The sequence below is a fragment of the Prionailurus viverrinus genome, chromosome C1 (assembly GCF_022837055.1).
Source record: "Prionailurus viverrinus isolate Anna chromosome C1, UM_Priviv_1.0, whole genome shotgun sequence".
Lineage (NCBI taxonomy): Eukaryota > Metazoa > Chordata > Mammalia > Carnivora > Felidae > Prionailurus > Prionailurus viverrinus.
The window spans coordinates 8,415,945-8,442,622 of NC_062568.1; the positions used below are offsets into that span (position 1 = coordinate 8,415,945).

Consider the following 26,678-nt stretch of genomic DNA (forward strand, 5'->3'; position numbering starts at 1 on the left):
AGAGTTTCATACTGAGAAACTTCTGGATGCTGAGCTTTGTTGTCATCACTGAAGGTACGGTGAATGAAAACAGACAAGGGGCTCAGTTAAGCGTCCGACTTCGTCTCAGGTCATGATCTCATGGCTCCTGAGTTGGAGCCCCGCGTCGGGCTCTGTGCCGACAGCTCAGAGCCTGGAGCCTCCTTTGGATTCTGTGTCTCCCTCTCTCTCTGCCCCTCCCCAACCTGTGCTCTGTGTGTGTGTGTATGTGTGTGTGTCTCTTTCTAAAAAATAAATAAACATTTAAAAAAGAAAACAGACAAAATTTCCACTCTCATGGAGCATAGAGTCGAGTGCAGGAAGAGAAATCATAAGCAAAATAAATAAGTACATTGTATGGTAGTGTCACAGGCTAGCAAGTGTCATGGAGAAGAATAAGACAGGAAGGAGAATTCAGGTGCTTTTGAAGGGAGAGTTGCATTTTAAATAACCCCAGAGAAAATACAGATTAGGGAATTAACTATTTAACAGTTTGTAACCATCTGACTGAGAATCAAGGTATCCTCGTCAATGTCTATCACATTACATAGCAGTCAAGTACAGTTTTTTTTTTTTAATTTTATTTTAACCTTTAATTCATTTTGAGAGACAGAGAGAGACAGAGTGCAACTGAGGGTGGGGCAGAGAGAGAGGGAGACACAGAATCGGAAGCAGGCTCCAGGCTCTGAGGTGTCAGCACAGACCCCGATGGGGGCGTCGAACTCACAGACCGTGAGATCATGACCCGTGCCGAAGTCAGGCACTTAACCGATTGAGCCACCCAGGCGCCCCTCAAGTACGGTTTCTTTATTTAGATAACCAATATCAGTAGAATTCTAAGTTCTCCTTGTGTCCTAAAGTGATCATCTTGGAAGACCACTAACTTAATCTACAGACTTCTTGGAACAGACTTCTCAGATCCTAGGTATATTATGACCGTTTACCTTTGGGATCTAGCCAGGATGATGAAGTTCGGTGGCTGTTTAGGTGGCAGACGTGGAGGCCTACAGTCAATCAGCTCTTTGATCCAATCTTGGTTTGGTTCCACAGTTGATTTTTACATCTTATGGTTTGTTTGGGTATGAGCAATTCTCTTAGATGTCCAAAGCCATTTTTGTGTCATTGTCTTACTTTAGACAAGGTGATTAGGGAGAATATACGCACAAAAGCTTACTTAACTCAACAGCTGGTAGTTACAGGAAGCGGTAACTTGGTTTTCTTTTCCTTTCTGTTGAGTTCTGTTAGTGTAGCATGACCATTTCCCGTTTTAGCAGAGGAGGAGGACTCGTTCGGCCTGGTGAAGCCTCAGAAGGAAGGTGTTTAACGAAATTGGTATTGTTAAATATTTCACGACTCGAGGAACAGGATACAATGAGCTTCCGAGGAAAGGTCTTTAAACGGGAGCCCAGTGAATTTCGGAAGAAGAGACGAACAGTGAGGAGAATAAATCAAGAAGAAATCCACAGATTTACCTCTGTAGGTATCCACATGTCAATGTTTGTTTTTCGTCTTTTCTTCAATACTTAACAAAGAGAGATCGGTCCTGGGGTGGTGTTCTAACATAGGCTGTGGGCAAGGTCCCAGACAGAACAGAATATTCTCTTTGGCTCATGAATATCCTCTTTTACTTACATCATTATTTTTTAATTACTTGTATCATTGTTTTAAAACATATGGAGAGAGGATTGAAATAGCTAAACAATTACTAGAATATTTTCATTTTTAAGGAAAAGCCTACAATGACCTCCATTAAGACTTTGACCAATGACTTGTGTGGAATTGTGGGGTTTTTTTTTTTAAATTACAGCTCTATTTTGATCACATATCACTCATTTGTTTTAAAATCCTGAGAACAGTCCAAATTATGAAAGAAAGTATAAATAAATATTTGATTAAATGAGCCAAGTAAGAAAGTAAAAACAAAACAAAACAAAACAAAAAACTAATAGGTTTCAAGGGTTAAAACAGTTGGGTTTGTTTATGGCTAAAAATGTTTCTGCCTGATTATTGTTTGCAAAGAAAATGAGTGCTCTGGAAATGTGTACTTCTTATGGAATTCTAGATTTCTATGTGTAAGAGCTACCACTGTTGAATGTCAGAGCCTGTTGCTGGAGTGCATCTGTGACCCACATGGAACGTGGAAGGCCCACTTTGTATGATAAATGGCCACGGCACATGACCAGGCAGCTCTTTTTACAGAATGTTCTTTTATAAAGTAGTTCAGGGTTTGCTTGCTTTCTTCAGGGTAAGGGTTCTCAACCTCGCCACTATTGCCTTCTTGGATCCGAGATTTCTTTCTTGTTCCAGGCTTCCCTGGGCGTTGTGAGATGATGGTTAACGACATCCCTATTCTCTACCCACTGGTTGCAAACACTCCTCAATTGTGACAATCAAAAATGTGTCCAGACATTGTCAGATATCCCCTTGGGCAAGGAGGGTGATCGTCCTGGTTGAGAACCCCTGCTCTAGGGGTAAAAATCTTTTTTGTTCATATAATCGTCTTTAATCTAGAAACAGAGCAGCTTTAAAAAACATTACATAGGTGATGATGTAACGATTATTTATGAATAGTCATTTAACGCAAATGGATAATCAAATTAATAGTCACTTAACCCTTGATAGGCCCAAATCAGGTGCCAAATATGTCTCCAGTAAGAGTGGTTCTCTTTATATTTACCATCTATTTGGTAGTCATTTAACATGAATAGCATTTATCAGAGGTCTGGCTCATAGCATTGGCGACGTGTTGTTGTTCGATCGGTTTCTGTCTCTGTGTCTCTGTAGTGCATGTCTCCCGTTGAGAAACACGGGCAAATGAGCCTTTCCACCTTGTTCCCATATCTCTCTACCCAGTGTTTCATAACTGGAATGTGCAGAGTCCTGAACCCAACCTTTGGGTCACCATGGGCCCCCCGAGGGTCCCCAGCTGTGTCTTGTCTACTGGCCCCCCAGTAAACATCATCAGTTTTTTACTTTTAGCCTGTGAAAGAGGATACGTGTTTGAAAAGCTTGTTTGGTTTGGGATTCGTTTAACCTTTAGAACACTCCAAAAACTATACTTTCCCCGTTGCCTTTCGCTCGGTGGAATTCAGAAGTCCCGTGGATGATGCCACTGTGAGGGTGACTTCCTGTGACCGCTAGGAGATGACATACTGGAGAAGAACATGTCTATCTCACGCAGACCACCCATACAGCTTGGCAACAGGACAGTCCCCAGGGTCTTACCATATAATGAAGCTAATCACTCTAGGAATTATCTTAATTGAATTTGAAGGCATTGCTACTAAGCACTATGGGAAAAGCAGCCTGTAAGGACAGAGTTCTCCCACAGCGGTTAGTAGCTGTGCATTCACATTTAATTAAGATCATTCATACAGTGATTAGCTTTCTTCGGTGGGAGGCACTGGGGACTTCCTGCTAGCTACCGCCACCAGCCTTGGTCTTCCTGAGATAGGCTATCTCCTTTTGCAGAGTGTCTCTTCTGTCGACTGGGGTGTTTCTCAATCCATCCTTAAAGTCTCATTCCCAGATGTGGTTTTTATTTTTGGAAAAAAGAATCCAAAGAAGTGAAGCACGTGATTAGATAGGGGGTCATTCTGTCCGACCGTCTCACCTACTCTCCGTAGGACCTTGAGTAGATTACAGAAATTACTCTGAACCTCGGTTTACTCTGCCCCAAGATGTTCATCACAATACCTGTCTATCGTAAGATTGCTTATTGGATTTCAGTTTGACCATGTGCCTCCTGAACGTGATGTGAACACCATAAAAAGTGGGGAGTAACCGTGTCACGTCTGTCGTATTAAGAAAACCAAGTAAAGTACTTCCATTTCCAAGGGCAAGGGAAGAGGGATTATATACACAGAGGGATTATATACACAGCCTTTCAGTGACTGTGTATTGAAGCCACTGGACTATATAGGTGACTCCTTCCTCCTGGGAGCCTTGCACAAAGATGAAAGGTGACAGAGTCACTCAGTAGACAAGATGGGCATTCAGGGGTCCCAGATGGCTCTATGCGTTGGTGGACCCTGCCTTAGAAACGTCTTGTGTATTTTTTTTCCCCACCCGTGCACTAATGCACACAAAGCCACATTGGACTTTCCACAGCATGATTATCTAAGCTTTCTAGAAGCTAAACCAGTATCTCTAGACAAGCTTCAGAGACAGTTTTGATAGGTGATAAGGAAGAAGCAATTCAAGTGACAAAAGGCCCAACACGTGAAGACATGGCCTGAGGTTATCTCAGAGAATTAAAAAAAAAAAACAACTTCCTTTTGAATTTTTTGGATATACTCATATTGTAGTGAAAGGAGAAATAATGACTGCTCTGGATAATTTTGATAGGTTATCTGTTTTTATAATGGTCATGTAGATTTCGAATGCCACAAACCTTTTCCTGCTCTAAGGCAGATTTAGAAATGGTTTCATTTCACAGTAATCTAGAATACTTCACCAGAACACTGTGACTTCCTAAAACGCGTACAACCCAGACTTGGTACTCTCAGGACACAGACCGACAGTTGTGTTTATTTTCTTTTCTTCAGATGCTGTTTGAAGCTGTTTATCTAACTCTGTTGGAATTCTTAATTGTTTTGGAAGTTTCCCTCATTAATCCTGTTTTCACGTGAACTGGCTAAGAGATGGCGTCACCTATTTTAATCCACTTGTCACAGTCAATATACTGTATGAGAGCAACTGCATTATGAGAGAAGTTCAAGGAAAATGAAACCTCTTTGTTAGATTGTCAAGTAGAACTACTTCTGTTGATTTTTCTAGTGTGCATGGTACTTTGTAGATGTTTTTTTAAATTTTTTTTTTCAGCATTTATTTATTTTTGGGACAGAGAGAGACACAGCATGAACAGGGGAGGGGCAGAGAGAGAGGGAGACACAGAATCGGAAACAGGCTCCAGGCTCTGAGCCATCAGCCCAGAGCCTGACGCGGGGCTCGAACTCATGGACCGCGAGATCGTGACCTGGCTGAAGTCGGACGCTTAACCGACTGCGCCACCCAGGCGCCCCTTGTAGATGTTTTTTTAAACTGGCTTTCTATTTTTATTTATTTATTTTTTTAACCAAATCATTCGGTGTGATCTCTGGTACATCGGAAGTCAATAAAAAGATCACTTCCTCCCTAAATCGCATGTCCTAATTTGGAAAGATTAAATACACGATTAAGTTGAATTAGTATATCAATCATCTGCACAGTCAGGAAACAAAAATGAAAAATTCATTTAAATAAATGTGTGTTGTTATTTTTAAGTTATTACTGGTTTGTGGGTCATGAATCGACAGGATTTGAGACTACTTGGAGAACTTTGGATACACATGAAAATCCTTACTCTCCTCTTTCATAATAGCCTATTAGCACTTCAATAAAAAATTGAAAACTGTTGGGGCACCTGGGTGGCTCAGTCGGTTAAGCGTCTGACTTCAGCTCAGGTCATGATCATGATCTTGTGGTTCATGAGTTCTAGCCCTGCTTTGGGCTCTGTGTTGACAGCTCAGAGCTTGGAGCCTGTTTCGGATTCTGTCTCCCTCTCTCTGCTCCTCCCCTGCTCATGTTTCTCTCTCTCTCTCTCTCTCTCTCTCTCTCTCTCTCTCTCTCTCAAAAATAAACAAATATTTAAAAAATTGAAAGCTGTAGAAAGATAATCTAATCTGAACATCTTTAACATATCTGTCACATACATCATTTTTATATAATGTATTGCACTATATATATAGTCTTTTAAGTGCATTTTTAATCTATTTTTCCATGTTTGTGTGAACAGCCTTTCTCCCTGGTCATCTGTACCTCCTTCTTACTGCTACTCCTTGTTCCATACAGACATTCACAATTACCTGTTTGAGCTATTTCATAATGAGCCAATTAGCTGAAAGGAAGCACAGGCAAGGGTCCCAGGATTATGCGCGAGGGTAACAAACAATGAAATAGGACTGAATCCGGGTTCAAACAATGGAAAGTAGGGCTAAAAGCTATAAATGGACGGTTGAAGAAAGCAAAAAAAGCTGGAGTAATGGGTGGGGGGATCTGAATTCAATCCAGGCCATGGAAATGGAGAAGTGTAAATTGAAACTTGATTTAACCCAACAGTCTAGGCAGGGGACTCTGAGTGTGGCTGTAGCAGCAGGGTGTACGTAGCCAGGTAGCTGCAGAGAAGACGCTTCCAAAATGGACTCAGGAAAGGTACCTTCCACTTAAGCAAGAATGAGCTTAGTTTCCTCAAGACTGACTGTCAAGAGAAGGGGAAGAGACAAAGTAGAGAAGAACTGCCAACCTGGCAGAGTCAATTCCATGATGACACCCTTTATTACCTCTGAGCGGGAGGTGGACCGTTTGTCCGGGAGGGAGTAGGGCACAATGGGCAGAAAGTAGCACCGTGATCCCAACAGATCTTTTTATTCCCCAGATGGTGGTTGTGGCCCAAAACTTTTGGAATCTGGAGATTCTCTCAATTAGTGGCAATTTCCGTTGGATCTGTGACACAAATATTAGCTAGCATTCCCTATACGCTGCCTTAATATCCCTTTCATTTCCTATTCTCCATCCTCCTTACCCTCTTATAAATATTTTTCTGTCCTCTTCTCTAAGGTGCCCAGTGACTTCACGTTGTCGCAGCTCACAAAGGGAGCAGGAATCATACTCAAGACTATATCTGTATTTCAGCAGCCTCCCTCCGAGAGGGGGGGCAGAGGGGGAAGCTATTGTGTTTCCTCTTCCTGCAGCACTGTGACTGGTGGCGTAGAGAGAACCATAGGTTTTGACACCGAGCTGGGTTGCAATTCCAGTTCATCAGTCAGCCTGCTGACCCAAGTCCTCAGAATCCAAGTTTCTGCATCTGTACAAAAAAGCAGGGATGATCTCTTCTAGGCTTTATAGGGATGTTCAGTGAGAGAAAGTGTTAAATACTCTCACGGTCCCGGGTGATAGGGCATATGACCCTAGTGACGCCCATTCAGCACTTCCCTCTAGAACTCTGAATCTTGAGTGGAGAGATGCCAGGATCCCACACGACTGACCTTCAGTTCCAAACATTGAGACTCACCAAGACTGTTCCTAATAGGGGTGGGGAGAGAAGTCCACAGAGGGAAATAAAATGCTAGTACAAAAAAGAAATCAGGGCAGGTGTCGTCTGGGCCAAAAAACAACAAATGCCCACGATTGCATATTCAATCTCAAGTAGCCAAAAGTAAGGAAAGAAATAAAAGAAGGAGCTGACTGTCATTATTGGAGAGATCTATTGAAAATATAAGATGCATGTTGTTGACAAAACCATTTACATTCTTGTATGTGTGTGTGGCATGTATGTGTTTATGTATATATGCACACACACACACACACACACACACACACACACACACTCCTCGTACTCAAGCCAAAAGTTCATTTGTGTGGCTGTTAACGTTCTAGAATAGTGTCAGAGTTTAAGCCAGTGGAAGCCTTCATGACAGATTTCACGTGAATTAATCTAAAATTCCCAGCAGTTGGCTCTAAGGCATTAATTTCTCTGGTATCAGGCAGACTTGTAATTGGGTTGTGATGTATTTTTAATCATATTTATTATATTTCAAGTGTTTCTAGAAAACTAAATGAGACATGTAATTAAATTTGATTTAGATCTTTTTGGATCTTTTCTACTTCTTTACAAGCCCCCGTGTTAGATGGAGAAGCAAACACTCTTATTTTTTTATTATCATTTGTTATACAAACTGTGTGAATTTTGATGTGCTGCGAAGAGGTATATCTGGTCAAATTTCCTTAAAAAGAAAATAAGCCTGTAAAGGTCTGGTTTCAGCTTGAAAGTACACCTTAAATCATAGATCCTATAAATCTCATTTGTGTCCTCGGTTTTCCTAATAACATTAAGAGTTAACAAAATGGAATATTCTGATTTTTCGAACTGTAATGTTTCTGTTGAATATGATGACTTACCTTCCTTTATATTTGCAAAGGACTTTATAATTTACCAACTTTAACCTGCTTCGTTTCACTAAAATGGACCGAGACATTTAAAGAGTTACTACTGGTTGATTTCTTCTGAGATCTGTGTCCGTTTTTGTTACCAAGGGAACCATTTCCAAATTCAGCTTAATCTGAGCTTGCCCAGCTGTACAATTCTTAACTTTGATTTAGCTAGTGTTTTTCCATTCTCATGAAACTGTGTACTTCAAGGCAGAGCGAAGGTTAAAGGGTCAGCATAAGATGGCTTATTCCTTACTTAATCACTTCCTTTTTGGTAAGAAAAGCTAGTCTTGTTTTCTGAAGCTCAAACATTTGAGAGGTTGTCCAGTGAAACTCCCTTTGATGAAAGGCTGAATTAAATCTGTCACACGACCACAGGCTGACAGCTGTGGCCATGGATACAGCTGTATGGGTTCTTTCCAATTCTGTCATTTATTTTAAACACAAATAGTGTGGAAGTTGGTTCCATTCCAGTTGTACGAAGGCCAAAGGGTCCTGGATTAGGTTAAGGTCTAAAGAATCCATGTGTCATTTGTATTTTTATTTCCTCTAAGAAATTTAATCAGTTATCTGGATAATGCTTAAATTAGTTAACAGCTGTGTTGCTTCTAATTTGTCTTGGAGATCTTGAGATTGGAATTCTTTTTAGGGTTTCTTTAAAAACCCTGTGGATCCTCAGTGTCAGTTATTTGTTTGTCTGTATGCCAAGATGTGAAGAGGATGTTTAAATAATTGGCATCTCATGCCTACTATATTGGTCCTGAAGTAAATATCAATTTTTATTTGTTTTCCTGGATCATTAGCCAAAATGAATGGTTTTGTAAGGTGAAGAAGACACTCAGCTATCAATTAATTCTGGCATGAATATTCAAACTAGAATAAATGTTCAGATATCTGGCAAGGACAAGGCTGATTGGGGAAGATTAAGAAAGTCCCAACTAGCATCACGGAGGGCAAGTGTGTCATAGAAAGATTATAAAGGTTCTCCAAGGTAGGGGGAAAATCTTTTTTTCATAATTATGTTTCCTGGAAAGATCAGATTTTTCTGAAAAGGAGAACCACGGGAAACTAGTTCAGATCAACAAACTAGAGTGACCTCAACGGTGAGTAGCGAGTCTTGGCTCCCTAATTACACTTGAAATTTAGAACACAAATCTGTGACCTCCCAAAATGAAGGATCCTAAATCCCATTAACCACTTTCCCTGATTAGGTCTTAGCGATCTTGTTTACTTCCAGTAGTGATAAACTTGACCTGCATGAATGTAGGTGAGACCTACAGAAAGACATCCTATATCTCCAACTTGATTGTCTCTAGGTATGAGTTTAATACTAAACTAATCTCAAATTTAATCTTTTTTTTTTAATTCAGAAGTATAAATACATAAAAATGTTTTCTAGGCTGTTTCTCAAGGTAGAATTTGAGGCAGAATTTCATAGTCACTTTCATTTGCTGACGTACTTGATTAGGTACATTTCCTTCCTTTTTTCTTTGCAGGGTACCGCAGCCTGACTTGATTCAGGCAATTCACAGTGTAGATGCTGCCCTTTTTAAAAAAGATGTCAGTGTTTTCCTTATGTTATTAGTTCTTTTGCTTCCACAGAATAGCTAGCTATTAAGTTTTTTTTTTTTTAAGGAAATTTAGATAATAAATACAGAAGCATGTACCATAGTTTCTGGGTACATGAGGAATTTAGTGTAGTGGATTTAATTGATTGGTTGGATTGACTTGGTTTTGGTATATGCTTTTGGGTAAAACATGTAGGGTAATTTCAGTGCTTTTCAAAGACAGATCTATATTTGTCTGGCATTCGGTCGTTCGCTTAATACCCTCTCATACTTCATGTCCTTGATCCTTATAATAACACTGCTGTAAGCAGGAAGTTGCCCTTTGACTCCTTTAAATCAGCCTCACTCAGTCTCAACGTAAGTACCTTGTCCCAGTTACACAGCTGGTAGAAAAAAGCCTGTGGCCCTCCAACTACAGATTCTGACTTCTCATCATTTGCCATAACGACCAATGCACAGAGGTGTTTAAGGAACTTAGCAGATGTCTGTGGTTCCCTCCAGAGCTCAAAATACTTTTCATTAATACATTGCTAATTGTTCTCCTTTTTTGCTGACGGTAGATTCTAGGACCACATACATAATCTGTAATTATTTTCCCCAGTCCTCTTTCCCCAGTGTTTTATATGTCTTTTTTTTTTACTTACTTGAGGCTGTTACTGGTTGAACCTCCATGCAAAGTTCCTGCTACGATTTTTGAGGTTTTCTCTCTGGTATGTCTTCAAAGGGTAAACAGTTTTAAAATCAAACAATTCCCCAGTGTTTCCATGAAGGCATGGTAGCTTTGAAAGACCAAGTTCATTTTTTCACCATGATGAAAGCAGTACACGTTCATTGTAGAAAATTTGGAAAATGTGAGAAATCAAATAGCAAATACCTAAATCTCATAACCCATCCCAATATAATAACTGATCATATATAGATCTGTATCTCTAATCTGCTTTCTTTAAATTTTTTAGATCTTATGCAGATTAAAATGAAGTTTAAATTTAATTCCTCTCTACTCCTGAAACCAATACTGCTCTATATGTTAACTACCTAGAATTGAAACAAAAATTAAAAAGAAAAAAAGAAACAGGCAGAATTCCATGAAAAATAAAATGAATGAGGGAAACAAAATTTAAGATTGTATCTTCAAAGCACTTAGAATAGACCATTTAAGCACTTTTGAAAAAAAAATAAAATAAACAATAATTAATACATTTAAATTCTGGTGTGCAATATTTATTCTCATTCTTATTTAACAATAATACATAAGCGATTTTGCTTGTTTTTACAAACTTCCAAATCTCAGTTGAAATGAGCATGTTTTGTTTCCTAGAATGGATGTGCCATAATTTCATTATAACTCCTTATCCTCAATGATTTACTGTTTCCCATTTTTAGCTGGCCTTGTCCTTCAGGCCTTACTATCCCTTAGAGGTCTAAATATTTTGGATTCAAACTTTCGTATTGTAATATGCATGCGTCTTGAACAATCGTCTCTCCTTTTGCAGCAAATCTCGCCATCTTGGACATCTTGATCACGGACCCCACCTTCCTATTCCCCACCCCCCCACCCCGGGCAAAAGCCAATCATATGCAAAACATTGTTACTATCCTTACTGAAGAATTGAAGAGTTACAAGGAGGAAACCGAGGCAGATATTGCACAATCATTCATTAGTGTGTTTTAACCCACATCCTATTACCAGTGTCCTTCCCCAAGCCCATTAGAGCAGTAAGCCTCTCTCCACTGCACACAAGTCTGAAAAATATCAATCGTTGTTTCTGAGCAGCAGCTCCAGTGTCTTCACTTTGGGGATATAGCCTCCATCATCCTGCCTTCCTTTCTTATCCCTCCTGGATTAAGGTGAATATATTTTCTATGCTGTTACGAAGATAATATTGTAAAGACACCGTTTTATAAATCTTGGCTTATATGTGGAGTTATTTCTTAAAAACATAGTCTCAAGAACAGAAATTCCTGGGTGAAAAGATATAAACTTATTTACTCAACAGATATTTACTGAATGCCTCCTATTTGCTCTCTGTACACATTCAATTTACAAGGCAAGTGCTTTAAATTCATGACTAGTGAAAATGTAAACTCACAGACTTTATCTACTTCACACTTATGTAATTAGTACTGTGGGTGTGGTGCTATTCTAAATGCATAACTATATTATCTCATTTAATCCTACAATGTAGTACCTACTAAGATATCCATTTTGCAGTTTATAAACTAAGGTACAGAGATTCTTTTTTTTTAATCCAAGTTAGTTAACATATAGTGTAATAATGAGTCATGACTCACATATAACTCCCAGTGTTTATCCCAAGTGCCCTCCCTAATGGCCATCACCCATTTAGCCCATCGCCCCACCCAACATCCCTCCAGTAGCCCTCAGTTTGCTCTGTACTTAAGAGTCTCTTATGGTTTGCCTCCCTTTGTTTTTATCGTATTTTTCCTTCCCTTCCCCTGTGTTCATTTGTTTTGTTTCTTAAATTCCACATATGAGTGAAATCATATGATATTTGTTTCTCTGACTGACTCATTTCACTTAGTATAATACACTCTAGTTCTACCCACATTGTCGCAAATGGCAAGATTTTGTTCTTTTTGATCGCCTAGTCGTACTCCACTGTGTGTGTGTGTGTGTGTGTGTGTGTGTGTGTGTGTGTACCATATTTTCTTTATCCATTCATCAGTTGATGGACATCTGGACTCTTTCCATAATTTGGCTATTGTCGACAGTGCTGCTATAAACTTTGGGGTGCATGTGCCCCTTTGAATCAGCATTTTTGTATCCTTTGGATAAATACCTAGTAGTGCAATTACTGGGTCACAGGGGAGTTCTATTTTTAGTTTTTTGAGGTACCTCCATACTGTTCTCCAGAGTGGCTGCACCAGTTTGCATTCCCACCAGCAGTGCACAGGGTTCCCCTTTCTCCACATCCTCACCAACATCCGTTGTCTCCTGGGTTGTTAATTTTAGCCATTCTGACAGGTGTGAGGTGGTAACTCATCCTGGTTTTGATTTATATTTCCCTCATGATGAGTGATGTTGAGCATCTGTTCAAATGTCTGTTAGCCATCTGGTTGTCTTCTTTGGAAAAGTGTCTATTCGTGTCTTTTGCCCATTTCTTCACTGGATTATTTGGTTTTGGGGTGTTGAGTTTGGTAAGCTCTTTATAGATTTTGGAGACTAACCCTTTATCTGATATGTCATATGAAAATATCTTCTCCCATACTGCCAGTTGCCTTGTAGTTTTACGGATTGTTTCCTTCACTGCACAGCACAGAGATTGTAATTAACATGCCCAACATTGCATACCCATAAGCAGAATTCCAGACAGAACCCCAGGAATTCTGGTTCCAGAGTGCATGTTACCCTCTCTGCTCATCTCAGCATAGAACACCTGTAATCACACTCTACCTTTTGCTTTGGACTCTGTAAAACAAGGCTGGCTAGTCTAGGTTGTTTCTTAGTTAGATTGTACTTCTGGAGAAAAGGCTAGGTTGGTAACTTAGTCATTTAACTTTTCATTGTTGCATGCTTCAAATGCTTAGGTCTTCGGTGTCATTTTTCGCCCATGTAATTTTGAATTATAATTACAAAATTAATTCAGATCCTTGCAACAGTGTACTGTGCTCTTGAAATTTGCATCTTTAACTAAGGCACGGCCAGTCTGCTTTCCAAGCAAATTAAACGGCTCTTGACAGCCTTGGCTATTACTAAGATGGCAGGTTTACCAACTCCAAGGCTTAGACACCGTGTTGGCATTCCGTGAGAACTGGTGGAATAAGAAGAGGAAAAGAGAGCATTTGTGTTTGCGACAGGAGCCCGTTCTTCTGCAGTGAAGTTGAATTGGAGGCGAGCTGTGGATTTGGGGAAGTAGATCAAACAAATCTCTCGATACGTAGGAGAAGAACAGGGCCCATTACCACTGTGGCATAACACCAGCCCTGTTGCATAATAACAGATACTGATGGGTGCCTTTTCCCATGCCTGGAGCGATTGTAGAACAGCTAATGAAATTCATTAGTCATTTGAGAGAGAGTAAGAGTAAAAAGCACTATAAAAATCCAATCCAATTCAGGGCAATCTTGGCACATGCCTTAGCCCAGTTGGTGCATTTCCAAAAGAAGGAGGCACATTAAATTCAGGAGGGACAACCCAACTGTTCTAAAGCTATGAATCAATGCTACTCAGTTCTCATTTGCACTCAATGTCTCTGCAAGGAGCAGTAGTGAGAAATTAACTGATTCCACCATCCTCAAATACATCTGTCTCTTTGACCATAACACTGAACAGACAGCTGTCTTGCTCCAGAGAAAACCATGGTCCCATGACCCGGATCCTGACCATCGCAGATGCGTAAAGCATTCATGCCAAGCGTCAGCAAATCCCAAGCCCTGGGTGCTGCGGAATATATCATTGTTATTTTCATTTCTAGACCTCATATCCACAAAATTAAGAAACACTGGATGTCTCGAATGCTGCCCATTGACTGACACATTCCCTGGAAAGACAGAGCTTTCCTAATATATCCCCCGGAAGTAACAAAGGGAATGCATTATTTGAAGCAGCTCTGTTGGGTTTTGCAGCCCCCAAATAACCTCAAAATAACTTCAGTGCAACATTTCAACAGGAAAGGCTTGATAAATGTCATGCATTGATTGGCTGACATACCATAGCCTGAAATGCATTAATAAAAATATACCTGCCAACAGATGTTTGCAGGCTACGCCTTTTATTGGGTACCTCTAGGGAAGTTTGGGATTTCGTCTTTCTATGGTTTTATTAATACCCTGTGACTTGTGAGCTCTGATTTTCCCATTGTACTCATTTAGGTGGGGCTAATTCTAGGTGGAGTGTGGGCCCCTAGGGAGACATCTTCTTTGATGGTCTTCTTGTCTCCAGCTTGCTTATTAATGCTCAAGTTTGCAGCTAAGGGAGATAACATTGAAAGGATGGTGAGAACAGGATTGTAAAAGCCTCCGAAAACATCTTATGCCATTTGCTTTTAAACCCATAAATTGCAACGCGCACAAAGCCACACTCTCACAGTCTTGTTCATGTCTATGTGAGGAACGGGAGCAGAGAGAAAGTATTAGTAGCCACATCACAGGCTGTTGGTATATGAGCAATGAAAGGCGTCAGCACGCTTAGGCTGGAGATCCAGTGACAGAAGGGGACATAACCAACCAAATCGGTGGTTCACTTGCCACACATTTCATGCATAAACACAATATGAAAAGAAGGAGAGAAAAAAAGAGGTTCCCAAATCAGCCATGTGTCTCAGACTTGAAGGCCTGAGGGAGCAGTTGGTGATGCAACGTGTGACATTACAGGGTAAGAGGTAATAGGTGAGGAACACTGAGGTCTCTAGCTGAACTGGAGTGAATTGCGGCTACTTGAAGACGTTCGAAGCCAACTAAAAATAAACTAAAATAAGGCCAGATCTAACATCTGGAGCCAGCATGTGCCTCTTGAGCTATCCATTTGTGAATCTTGGGCTTAACCTTGGCCTGGGAAACTAGGGAGATGGAACTTAAAATAAGTCTACGTAGAATAATCATGTCAAAAGGCAGAAATTCTAGAAGGAGCTTTTTGGGGTTCTTTGGGGTTTTTTTTTAATTACCCAAATCACACCATAACGTCTCTGGGTCTTCTGCTTCAAAACAGTGAACATTTCACACAGGTCTTTCACTAAAGAGGTTGTGTCAGACGACTAACCATCTTTTCTCCAAATGTTACAGGGAGTCCTGTGTTTTTATTTGCTAAATCTGGTGATCTTACTTGAAGACCCTTCCAGAGAGAATATTCACCTTGCATCATCCTCAGTTTACTTAAGCATCTGTAAAATGGGTTTCTTTCATTTTGTTTTAATGCAGGAAGTACACGGAAATCCCTGTTGGTGGCCCACTGGGTCACATCTTGTTTTGGTTTTGTTTCCATTTGAAAAAACACTGCTATTTTGAGGAGCCAATTAGCAATGACTAAAATGTTGGTGGAAGTTTCTAGGGCCTTACCAGCGGAGATCTTCCAAAGAAGGCCTTAGAAATCAAAGCTAAATCTTTGTGCTTTGCAGACTGGGAAGGGGTAAGGTTGACAGGAAACTGTCGATGTCATTGACATGATAGAGGGAAAAAACTGTTCTCCATTTATGACATTCCCTTTAGTATCTAGATTGCACGGTGACCCCTCCAGCTTCCAAGAGCCCCCTAAATAATCCCAAAGGTCATCCTTTTTCATTTAAGTTGCATAAATATTTCATTGAAGAGCTAGGGAACTCAAGACTGTGTCTTTGGTTTTCTGCTTTATCATGTTTTATTCTTTATTTGGGGACCTATTTTTCTCACGGTTTTGGAGTAAACACGTCAACCCTGTAACAAAATAGCCACGCCTTCCCCCACTGGTCACTTGGTGGAATAGGCAGCTTCTTTGAAGGAGGTGTCTTTCCTCCCGGTTTCAGCATTTTAATGTAGTGCAATTATCTGGCTGTTTTTTCAGACTCTTCTCCACTTCCACCACACTGCGCCCTTAATACTTGTGTTGCTCAGTTCTGTTAGAGAATCACCCAGCTTCTCTCTGTTGTGGCAAAGAGGCTCCGAGCCAAGCAATTAATCCTGACACAGGATCCAGGCCTCAGTAACAGCGAAGACAGTCCATGATACTTTGCTTGCTAATAGGGAGCCAACATTTTAAAATAGAGCCAGGTAAACCTCACAAGGAAGGATCTAATTCAGCAAAACAGATGATGATCATAATACTGTAGCAAGTAGGCGGAGGACCTTTCTTCAAATAGACCAAGAGAAAATTTACATAATTCAGTGGATGTGTTTGGCTGACTCCAGTGAGCTTTGGGGGCTCTGTGCGAACAGCTTGAGTTACTGAGCAAGGCGTCAAGTATTGAAGGGTCTTCTCATATTATTTCAGATCTGGAAATGGTAGTCATGTGGCTTTGCCCTAAATGCTTGGGGTCCCTGTGACTCCATTGGAAGGACTGCATGATGTCAAAACCTTGGTAATACTAAGAACTGAAATCCAACCGGGCACTGAGAACAAGCAAGATTATGTGTGTCTGTGGTTAATACCCTATTTTCCTTTTCCACAGCAGGAAAAGCCCAGACTTCTCGAGCCTTTGGATTATGAAACCGTCATTGAAGAACTTGAAAAGACCTATCGGAATGATCCCCTTCGAGATCTCCTGTTCTTCCCCAGTGACGACTTTTCAGTAAGCGTTATCTTTTCAAGCCATCTAAGTTCGGGGGGGGGGGGGGGTGCCCACAGGATGATCGAAGACCATCCCAAGCTGGGTCACTGTCCTCCCTTATAGATTCAAGGTGCAGAGCACTTTTTCCTGTGGCTATCCTACGTCACAGTCACTGCAGTGGGAAGCCACATCGATGAGAGAGGTGGTACCACAGTGGCCTTTTGAGACAGGAGATGCACAGAATGCTGTCTGGTTCCAGGTGGTACCGGTATCCCTGACAATGTCTGGGTTTCTAGCTGCTACCTTACCTGGCCTCAGAGAGCACTTCCTCCTTCCCCCCTTTCTGACGGAAAGCTTCTGAGCAACTGAAACCAACCAACGGCAGAGGCAGGAATCTTCTCGGCACAAAACTTGCAGTTCTTAAAAATCACCCTTCATCTTGGCTGTCCTTTTGTAAGGAAATGTTGAGGCTTGTGTGCAGAGAAAGGTAGGCAAGCACATGTTCATGGAAAGATTTAGGATCTGAGGACAGTGCCCACTGGCACATGGAATGCTCCTGAAGGTGGGAGAGAGAATGAATAAAAAGGCAGTCCACCTAGGAATCAGACACAAGCACAATAAAATGATGGCTGATGAGCACCCGTGTGTCTTTGGCACTCTATCTGTGGTCCCCTTAAACATTTTTAAATTGTTAGTAAATATCGGTGTAAGCAGAGATCTCAGCGGGCAGATGGTAACCTTCTTCCTAGAAGAAGCGTAGCCGGAGACATCACAAATGAACATGTTGAAGCCGATGAAAAGGCAGCTTCAGGGTCACCTTGTGAAGTAGCCACTGTCCATGGAAACTTGTGTTGAGTGGCTTGGGTCTCATGCTCACCCTGCCTCAGCCAGCCTCACACTTCTGTCCCCTCTCTTAACTTTGGGGCAGATCTGGCTTCTGGTTTCTAAAGGTCAATTATTTCCACCTTCCTCCATGGATTCGTAAGAAAGGAAGTTAACAATTTTCTGTTCCAAGTACAAAGAGTGATGGAAGAAAGGAGACAGATTGGTAGATAGGAAACAAGAAACTCTTTTGATTTGCTTTTTCCAGTTTTTAAAGGGCTCCTGATTTACTGTTTGACATACTTTAAGAGAGCCTTATCTCGGGCAGAGAAATGTCACTTCCGTGGTTGGACCAGGCCACCGCGGCTTGAACTGCAATCACCAAGCTGAGCCATGTTATGTTTTTTGTTTTTTGTTTTTTGTTTTTTTAATTTCACACCCTCACTGTCTTTCATACTGAAGGTAAACTTTTATGAACAGACTCTTTCTGTCAACATGAAAATCCTTGAAACTTGGAGACCTTTGCATTCTAGCTCTGGCTTTCAGAAAGATGGCAAAAGCCACCTCACATGTCCCCAGCTCAAGGAGGGAGTAGAGGATGGGTTGTGACATTTGCACTGAATTTGAATTCATTTCTTGGCATCTTTCCACTCTTGTTTAAGTTAAAGATTGGCTGATTACTACTCTAGGACCTTTGCCATCCTTAATGGTGTAAACCAAGCACATGATAGCTTACATACTTCTTTATTTTTCCAGAGCTTTCTGTGGCCACCCCCATTGCCTTCAAAACAAAGGGCAAACACCTTAACATTTCCCAAGGGCCTTTCCAAAATCTGGGCCTTGCTCATCTAAAGTTCGTACTCTTCCTCCCCCACCCAATCCCTAATGCTGTCATCACGGGCACCTTGATAGTAAGATACCAGCACAATCCTAAACATAACATTCTCTCACCCCTCAGACCATTTCCTTCCTTTATTCATTCACCAAATATGTAATATGTAATAATAGTATATAATACTGACTGGTAAGCATTAATGCCAGAATGGCGAAGCAGCAGCGATTGGACAGAAATTGCCTGGTTTTAGTGGGGATTACCTTTCAGTCAGATGAATCAGGCAGAAATGAGTAAACAGTTTAACTAACAAGATAATTGGGATTGAAGACCAGGTCTATGAAGAAAATGAGACAGGGCCATGTCATAGAAAAAACGGTGACATTTGAACTGAGTTCTGAATCCCCAAGGAAGACCAACCCCACTAAAACCGGAGGAGGAAAGGAGCATCTCAGGCTGAAGGAAGCTGCTAGAAAGGCCCTGGACAGCTGTGGACAGAGAGGTCAGAGACCAGGTCAGGCCAGGACGAGATAAGGCATTTGCGTCTTGTTCCAAATGCAAGTGGCAAGTGGCAGGTCATGGGTCTGTTTCAAGAAGGAGAAAAACTGGGGCTTCTGGGTGGCTCAGTCGGTTATGCATCCGACTTCCGCTCAGGTCATGATCTCGCAGAGCCTGGGGTCTGCTTCAGATTTTCTGCCTCCTTCTCTCTCTGCTCCTTCCCTATTCTCTGTCTCTCTCTCTCTCTCTCTCTCTCTCTCTCTCTCTCAAAGATAAACATTAAAAAATAAATTAATCTTTAAAAATAAATAAATAAAAAGAAGGAGAAAAACTGACTTGGTGTATATTATTGGAAGCTCACCCAGCCTCTGTGTGGACAACAAATAACAGGGTGAAGAGGAAGCTGGGGGACCAGCTGGGAGAGAACTAGCTCTTAATTAGCAGGTGCTCAAAAGATATTGGATGCCACCTCGTCTGTAGGATCAGGAAATGTCATATCATACAGTTAAATCGTCATTTGTATCCAGCACCTGACAAAAGGAGTTTTGAATATTATTACCATGTAAAACTGTCAGTTTTTGAATTTCTTTAATGTTTATTTATTTTTGAGAGAGAGAGAGTGGAGGAGGGGCAGAGAGAGAGGGAGGCATAGAATCCGAAGCAGGCTCCAGGCTCTGAGCTGTCAGCACAGGGTCCGATGCGGGGCTCGAACTCACAAACCGCGAGATCATGACCTGAGCCGAAGTCGGGCGCTCAACCGCCTGAGCCACCCAGGCGCCCCTCAATTGTCAGCTTTTGAACAAAATTCAGATAGATTGTCTTCCCTCTTTTCTCCTCTACAGAGTTGGGGTTGACAAGCCATGACTCATGGGTGGCCTGCCGCCTGTTTTTGTCTGGCCCACCACGAGCAAAGAATGATTTTTATGTTGTTGTTTTATCCTGCCTTTTTTTCCTACACAGAACTGGCTAAATCATTGAAGGGAAAAAAGAAGAATATTTTGTAACCCATGAAAATGCTATGAAATTCAGGTTGGGGTGCCTGTAAGTGAAGTTGTATTTGAACAGCACGGTGATGCGCCTTCTGTTACCCACTGTCAGTGGCTGCGTTTGTGACACTCGGCAGGATTGCAGCAGAGGTAGAGGGCCCTGAAAGATGTATTATCTGGCCCTTTACAGAAAAAGTTGCGGCGGCCCTGCCATAACACGCAGAACTGTGTGCATTTGGGAGGTTTCTCACCTCCCCCTCTGTAGAGTGAGACCCTTCTCTCAGTGCCCTCTGCCCCCGTCCACTGCATCCACAGCTCATGTCGCATTTCAGGGGTGTTGCCCGCCAACAGGAAGCCCCCCATGCCCCCGGCCGGAGTACCATTTTCCAGGCTCATCCTTGAGCGATGAGTAAGGATTCTCCGGGATGAGCGTGGACCGTCTCCGCTCACCCAGTGGGACGGGCCAATAGAGTGATCACCCCCATGCCCGGGCATGACAGACTGGAAGAAGTGGGGTGGCTCCCAACTTCCCACCGCCCCCGCTCCAAATGCCCTGAGCCCAGCTGTGCCCTGAGGCCAGGAGAATCCAGCGCGCTTCCGTCTTTCCACCTTACCAAGCACCCGCACTTGCAGCAGACATGATTCATTACTTGGTTTGTTTAATCAATATTTATTCAGCACCCACGAGGCGCTGAATATAGAACAGCACTTCCCAGACAAGCGAGGCTGACAAGAAAAGCCAAATCCGTCTAGTTAAGGAGCGTGCGCCCTAATATGGATGAAACATAAAGTTGATGAAGAATGCTGGCTTCTTAGGGTGAAGAAATTTCAAGAAACAGGGGCTTCAACTGCTACTTGATGCACCTTAAAGGAGATTGTTTTTCACCAAGGCAGGATTCCTGCAGTTTTTCTCCCTATTCAGTTGCTGGCCCACACCATCACATCCTTTTTTGCCTCGATGCCCAAAAGTGGACTTTAACCAGTCTTCCTGCTTCCTCCTATGCACTCATTTAAAGGAAGCTTTGGAAAGACAAATCAGACAGTGAATACCACAGCCCTGGTTCGAACTTTCCAGTGGTTTCCCACAGCCTTCAGAGTCCAAACCAGCTTCTCACCACTGTCCCCGTCACCTGGTGCCTGATGACCCCTGTGCCCTAATCTCCTCGTCCTGTTTCTCTTGGTCACTGCGTGGATACCTAGCATTTTCTCTGCTCCTTGAACTTGTCAAGCTCATCCCCCCTGTCAGGGCAAGTCTGCTCTTGGCACAACCTGTCCCTGTTTTTCATTCACTTCGGTTCGGATGCTGCCTCTCCAAAGAACCATCCATGATCCCAACCATGCTGTGTCACTCTGTCACATCATCCTGATTACTTGCCTTTTTTTTTTTAATGTTTTATTTTATTTTTGAGGGAGAGACAGGGTGCAAGTAGAGGGAGGGGCAGAGAGAGAGAGGGAGACACATAGTCAAGCAGGCTCCAGGCTCTGAGCTGTTAGCACAGAGCCCGCCATGGGGCTCGAACTCAACGAACCGTGAGATCATGACCCGAGCCGAAGTCAGACCCTTGATGAACTGAGCCACCCAGGCACCTCTGACTGCTTGTCTTTATAGCACTTATCACCATCTGGAAAGACTTCAGTTTGCTTTTTTTCTCTCCTCTGTCAATTGTTCCTCGCCATTAGGGCGTACCCTCTAGCAGGACAGGGATGTCTTTTTTGATCACTGGGAGACTTCCAACAACTAGAGTAGCCCTTGGCACAAAGCAGGTGGAAAACGAATATTTATTTCATGAATTATCGTTCAGAAGCATGTAGGTTATTTTCAAACATAACTGGAATCCTTTGAATACCTGTGGGAACCAGAAGTCCATTGTGAGACGAAATTTGAGGAGAAAGAGGTTGAAGCAGTTGGCTTTGCTTGATGATGAGGAAAGTGATCGTTATTAGTATGATCACTTTCCTCTTCGACACAAGACAATATATCCCCGTAAGGAAACAGCACTAAGGTCATGGTCCCCTCCTGCAGGGGCTCATTCTGTCTGGTACAGTGCCTGCCACATAGCCACCATCAACAAAGCCTAATTTCCTCTGTGTAACCCTTCACGCACTTGCTTTCTGTTCCTAGGCATGGGAAATCAGTATGTACCTGTGTTTCAAGTACCCAACAGTGTCGGGCTCGTGGGCGTTCAGTGAAAATTACTGAACCTTGAACCAAAATCATCTTCTTCCTGGTTAAGGGGCTGTGGTAGAGGCATTTTGCTGTATCTTGGCACGTCAAGTGCGTGGGTTCTGGGAGCAGGCAGTGTGTTCAGTGTGATCTTCAGAACTATTTGCATCCTAATGAATCACTAAGAATAAGCAGTCTAGATGCATGTGTTAACGCATTCATTGCAAAAACATGAGCTCCTTCACTCATTGGATTGGCTACTCTTGCTTTTCTCCCCTTTCTTTTGGAAGCACGTCGTGATAGAAACTCGAGACCAAAAAGCGAAGCACTTAGTCACCAAATTGTGGCTTCGTGACACAGGCAAGGGGAGGAAGGAAGGAACACAGGAGCTAACGAACAGTTTCAAGGGCACAATGAATCATACCGTGGAGTGATTCAGTGTGAGGGGAGACCGATTAAACAAAAAAACAAAAAAAAAAAAAAAATAGGAGAACAAAACATGAGAAAGCCAGAAATGAGTATCTTGCTGAGTAACAGATACAGACAGGCTTCGGTGGAATCACTTCTGGCTGTAGAAAACCTCCCATGAGAAAGTTCAGAGGTCTGAAAAGTAGCCCGCCGTGGAAGGCCCCGATATCACACCCGGGCTTCAATACCGCCCATGCTGGACAAACTGCTCTATGTCAACCCGGCTTCATGGCCCGCCTTCTGGGAAGTAAGCTGCATGTATCAAGGGTGCAGATACGAACAAGAAGCCTTGCTGACGCTTGGGAGGTTACGCCTTTGACCCCGGGCAGTGCCATTTTCAAAGTCGGAGGTCTATGTTGCGCACGTGAGACAGCGGGCCGAGAGAGTTACATGATCCCCTCAAACCTCCTCTTCATCTCACTCGTTCCGAATTAGTGTCTCAGGGCTCCCCAGTGCCACCCGCAGGGCTCGTTGGCTTACTGTCATGACCCAGTGAATTGTGAGTTCTTAACATACCAGTGGCTTGTCCTTTTCACAATATGTTTTTAACTATAAAAAGCAACTGTGTGTGGGGACTTCCGTACTCAAACCACATGGGTCATATTGGTGACAGGAAGTAGAAGGGCCTTCAAATCTTTTAAAATGAAAAGCAGAAAGGTCCTGTGTTGTTTTTTTTTTTTTTCTTCTTCTTCTTCTTGTTTCTCTTATTGAGACCCAGCTTAACATTTTATAGGACTCTCACTCTCTTTTTTAATCCTCGGCTTCTGAGCCTGAAAAGCAGGCTTTAAATGGCTCACAGCATTCATACCAGAACACTGTAATTGCCATTTAAAAGCTAAGTAATAGTCTTTGTCGAACTAGGTTATTTCTAAATTCTAATATTCCTCCCGTTTATAAGCTAATGAGGCTGAGCTTTGCAAAAGGCTCTTGTTCAAGCATGTAGAGCAACTGTGAGGACAGAAATCAAACATGAGCACTTTGACCTGCTGTTAGCATTTCTGCCTACCCAGCATGCTCTTGGCCAGCTGCTTCTTAGAAAAATAAGGTGCACGCTTCGGGGAAGTTTTAACTCCTTGAATCCCACAATGGGTGACATTAGAAAAGTGGTATGGTAGTGAAGAATTCTAGAGTGGTTCAGTAAGACTATGTGAGGACTTCTCTGGGCTTGATCGAACGAGGAACATATACACATAAAGTACACGTAAAGACTTATACATGAATATTCATAGCACCATTATTTGTAAGACCGCAAGGGGGAAACAATGCATATATATGTCCATCAACTGATGAATGAATAAATACAGTGTGGTATAGCCACACAACGGAGTATTACTCAGCCATTAAAAAAAAATTAAAGACCGGTTCATACTCTAACGTGGACGAAACGTGAAGCCATTATGCTAAGTCAAAGAAGTCGAATACAAAAGAGCACATATGGTACGATTCCAATTGCATGAAATATCCAGAATAGGCGAATCCAGAGAGAAAGAAAGTTAATAGCTGCCAAGGGCTCAGGAGAAAGACGAAGAGGAAGTAATTGCTAGTAAATATGGGGTTTCTTTTGGGGGTAATGAAAATACTCTAAAATCAAATCATGATGATGGTCGCACAGCCCTGTGAATATATATAAAACCACTGAACTCTACACTTTAAAAGGGTGACTTTAGGTCACCTGGGTGGCTCAGTTAAGCATCTGAGTCTTGATTTCGGCTCTGGTTGTAATCTCACAGTTGTGAAATAGAGCCCCACAAAGGGCTCCATGCTGAACGTGGAGGCACTTGGGATTCTCTTTCTCCCTCTCCTTCTGCCCCTTCTCTCTCTTTCAGAGTAAATAAACATTTAAAAGGGTGAACCTTACGGCATGTCAATTATATCCCAACAACACTTGTGAGTTCCAGCCCTGCATCAGACTCAGTGCTGGCAATGCAGAGCCTGCTCGGGATTCTCTCTCTCTCCCTCTCTCTCTGTCCCTCCCCTGCTTGTGCTTTCTCTCTCCCAAAATAAATAAACTCAGAAACAATGTTTTAAATAAAAGGAACAAATTAAAAAACAATACAAAACATGGGAAAATATTTCATATATTGTTTTATTTTATTCCCAAAGCAGATTTGACGTGGCTTGCTTACAGACCAGCAATATATACATATATATTGGCTGAATTCATCACCAGCAGAGCTTTTGGGTCTAAAATATTCTACAGTTGAGCTGTGGACTGCATATATGATACAGACAGTAAATTTTATAGTTCAGAGATGAGAAAATGTGCACTGGATGAATTAGAGAAGATTTTCAGAGATGGCACCTATACTAAGCCCGAGGTTAAGAAAGAGTGAGGAAAGTAAAGGGGAGGGGAGGGGAGGGGAGGGGAGGGGAGGGGAGGGGAGGGGAGGGGAGGGGAGGGGAGGGAAGGGAAGGGAAGGGAAGGGAAGGGAAGGGAAGGGAAGGGAAGGGAAGGGAAGGAAAAGACTTTCCGAGAGGAGGAAGAGACCGCACGATAAGGCTAGTGCAGGAATATGTCTGGAGCAGAAGAAGGAATGTGAGCAAGCATACGGAATGATGTGTGGCGGGTTGGCTTGCGTCTTAGGCCATTGCTTGTCACGGGGCCATGTCTGCAGGCCTCACACCAAGCAGGCTTCTTCCCTGTGCCTCCTTGGAAAGAGAACTCAGACCACAGCCTCTGAGTCCTTGCCAAGGGGAGGTCCTGGTACGATAAGTATGTTGTTGGAGCACGGTGTTCTGTGAGTGCTCACATTCTTGCATATGTAAAATGTTTCGTCCTAACTTCCTCCAGAGAGGAGACAAGACACGTTGTGGAGCCTGGAAAATAAATCACAGAAAAAGAAGGGAAGTGACTTGCTCAGTGGTTAGCTAATCCAAGGGTAAAAAAAACAAACAAACAAACCTAGAACCAGGTCTCCAAACTTCCCTACTTATATTCTTTTTTTTTTTTTTACTTTTTAATGTTTATTTACTTTTTGAGAGAGGGAGAGTGAGAAAGAGAGCATGAGGTGGGGAGGGGCAGAATGAGAGGGAGACACAGAATCCGAAGCAGGCTCCAGGCTCTGAGCTGTCAGCACAGAGCCCGACATGGGGCTCGAACCCACCAACCATGAGATCGTGACCTGAGCTGAAGTCGGACGCTCAACCGACTGGGCCACCAGGCACTTCCCTACTTATATTCTTAAATACTGTGATAGGTAAAGTCTCAATGCTTGACTTGCCTGGATGGTAACAACTGTCCAGCGATGGGGAGCTGCTCACTTTTTGCGCGTTTCCCATACACTTTAACTGCAGCAAAACAAGAAGGACCTTCCCCCTAAAGCACAGGGAATAAGTAATGGGAATAAAAGACACAGCATAGGGAATATGATCGGTGGTGTTGTAATAGTGCAGTATGGTGACAGAGGGTAGCTAAGGTGACCATAGCCTAATGTATAGACTTGTCCAGTCTCTATGTTGTACGCCTGAAACTAATGTCTATTGTGCATCACCTTAACTCATATTAAAAAATAAATGAATGAGGGACGCCTGGGTGGCTCAATTGGTTAAGCCTGCAACTTCAGCTCAGGCCATGATGTCATGGTTCGTGAGTTCGAGCCGCACGTCGGGCTCTGTGCTGACAGCTCGGAGCCTGGAGCCTGCTCCGCATTCTGTGTCTCTCTCTCTGCCCTCCCCCAACTTGTGCTCTCTCTCTTTCTCTCTCTCAAAAATAAATAAACATAAAAATGTTTTTTAAAAAGTAAAATAAATGAATGATCAAAGAGGGAATTACTGGTAGGGGGACACAACAAAGGTATTAAAGTGATATTCTCACGTACTTAAAAAAAAATAAAACAAAATCATGACAACACTCTTCTGAAAGTGATAAAAAATGTTTTTCAAGCAACTAATGTAGGATAAGTGTCTACTAGAATATAAGGCCGTATCGGTGTCTTAATGTGAGAAATTTAGGTGAAGATCATTTTTAAACACGTGCTTAGCTTGGAAGGTATTGGGAAATGTTACTGTAAGACGTGTCGAATTCTCAAGCGCAGACTGATTAATTACTATAAACAGCATCATTTTTGCTCTCTTTTTGGAGCAGCTGGGATCTATAGTACTGTCAGGAAGCTTTGCTCAGGCCCAGGATAGGAAGAGCAGCTTCATTTTTTTTTT

The 26,678-nt window shown here is 42.3% G+C and overlaps 1 protein-coding gene and 1 long non-coding RNA gene across 8 annotated transcripts in view; one reads left to right on the forward strand and one right to left on the reverse strand.

Moving 5' to 3' along the window:
- LOC125173692 (uncharacterized) overlaps positions 1–1,242 on the reverse strand; it is a 28,521-nt gene extending 27,279 nt beyond the window's left edge. For both annotated transcript variants that reach the window (XR_007155122.1, XR_007155121.1), the window contains exon 1: positions 963–1,242. This is a non-coding gene — a long non-coding RNA (uncharacterized LOC125173692). The remainder of the gene's footprint in view (positions 1–962) is intronic.
- The window catches only part of DOCK10 (dedicator of cytokinesis 10), a 272,061-nt gene that overhangs the window by 98,479 nt on the left and 146,904 nt on the right, over positions 1–26,678 (forward strand). For 3 of the 6 annotated variants that reach the window (XM_047873141.1, XM_047873140.1, XM_047873137.1), the window contains exon 2: positions 16,655–16,774. In XM_047873141.1, the coding sequence (XP_047729097.1) occupies positions 16,655–16,774 (120 nt within the window). Of the gene's footprint in view, positions 1–1,277; positions 1,495–16,654; positions 16,775–26,678 lie in introns of those variants that run through there. The other 3 variants (XM_047873136.1, XM_047873142.1, XM_047873138.1) reach the window with 3 other exon arrangements.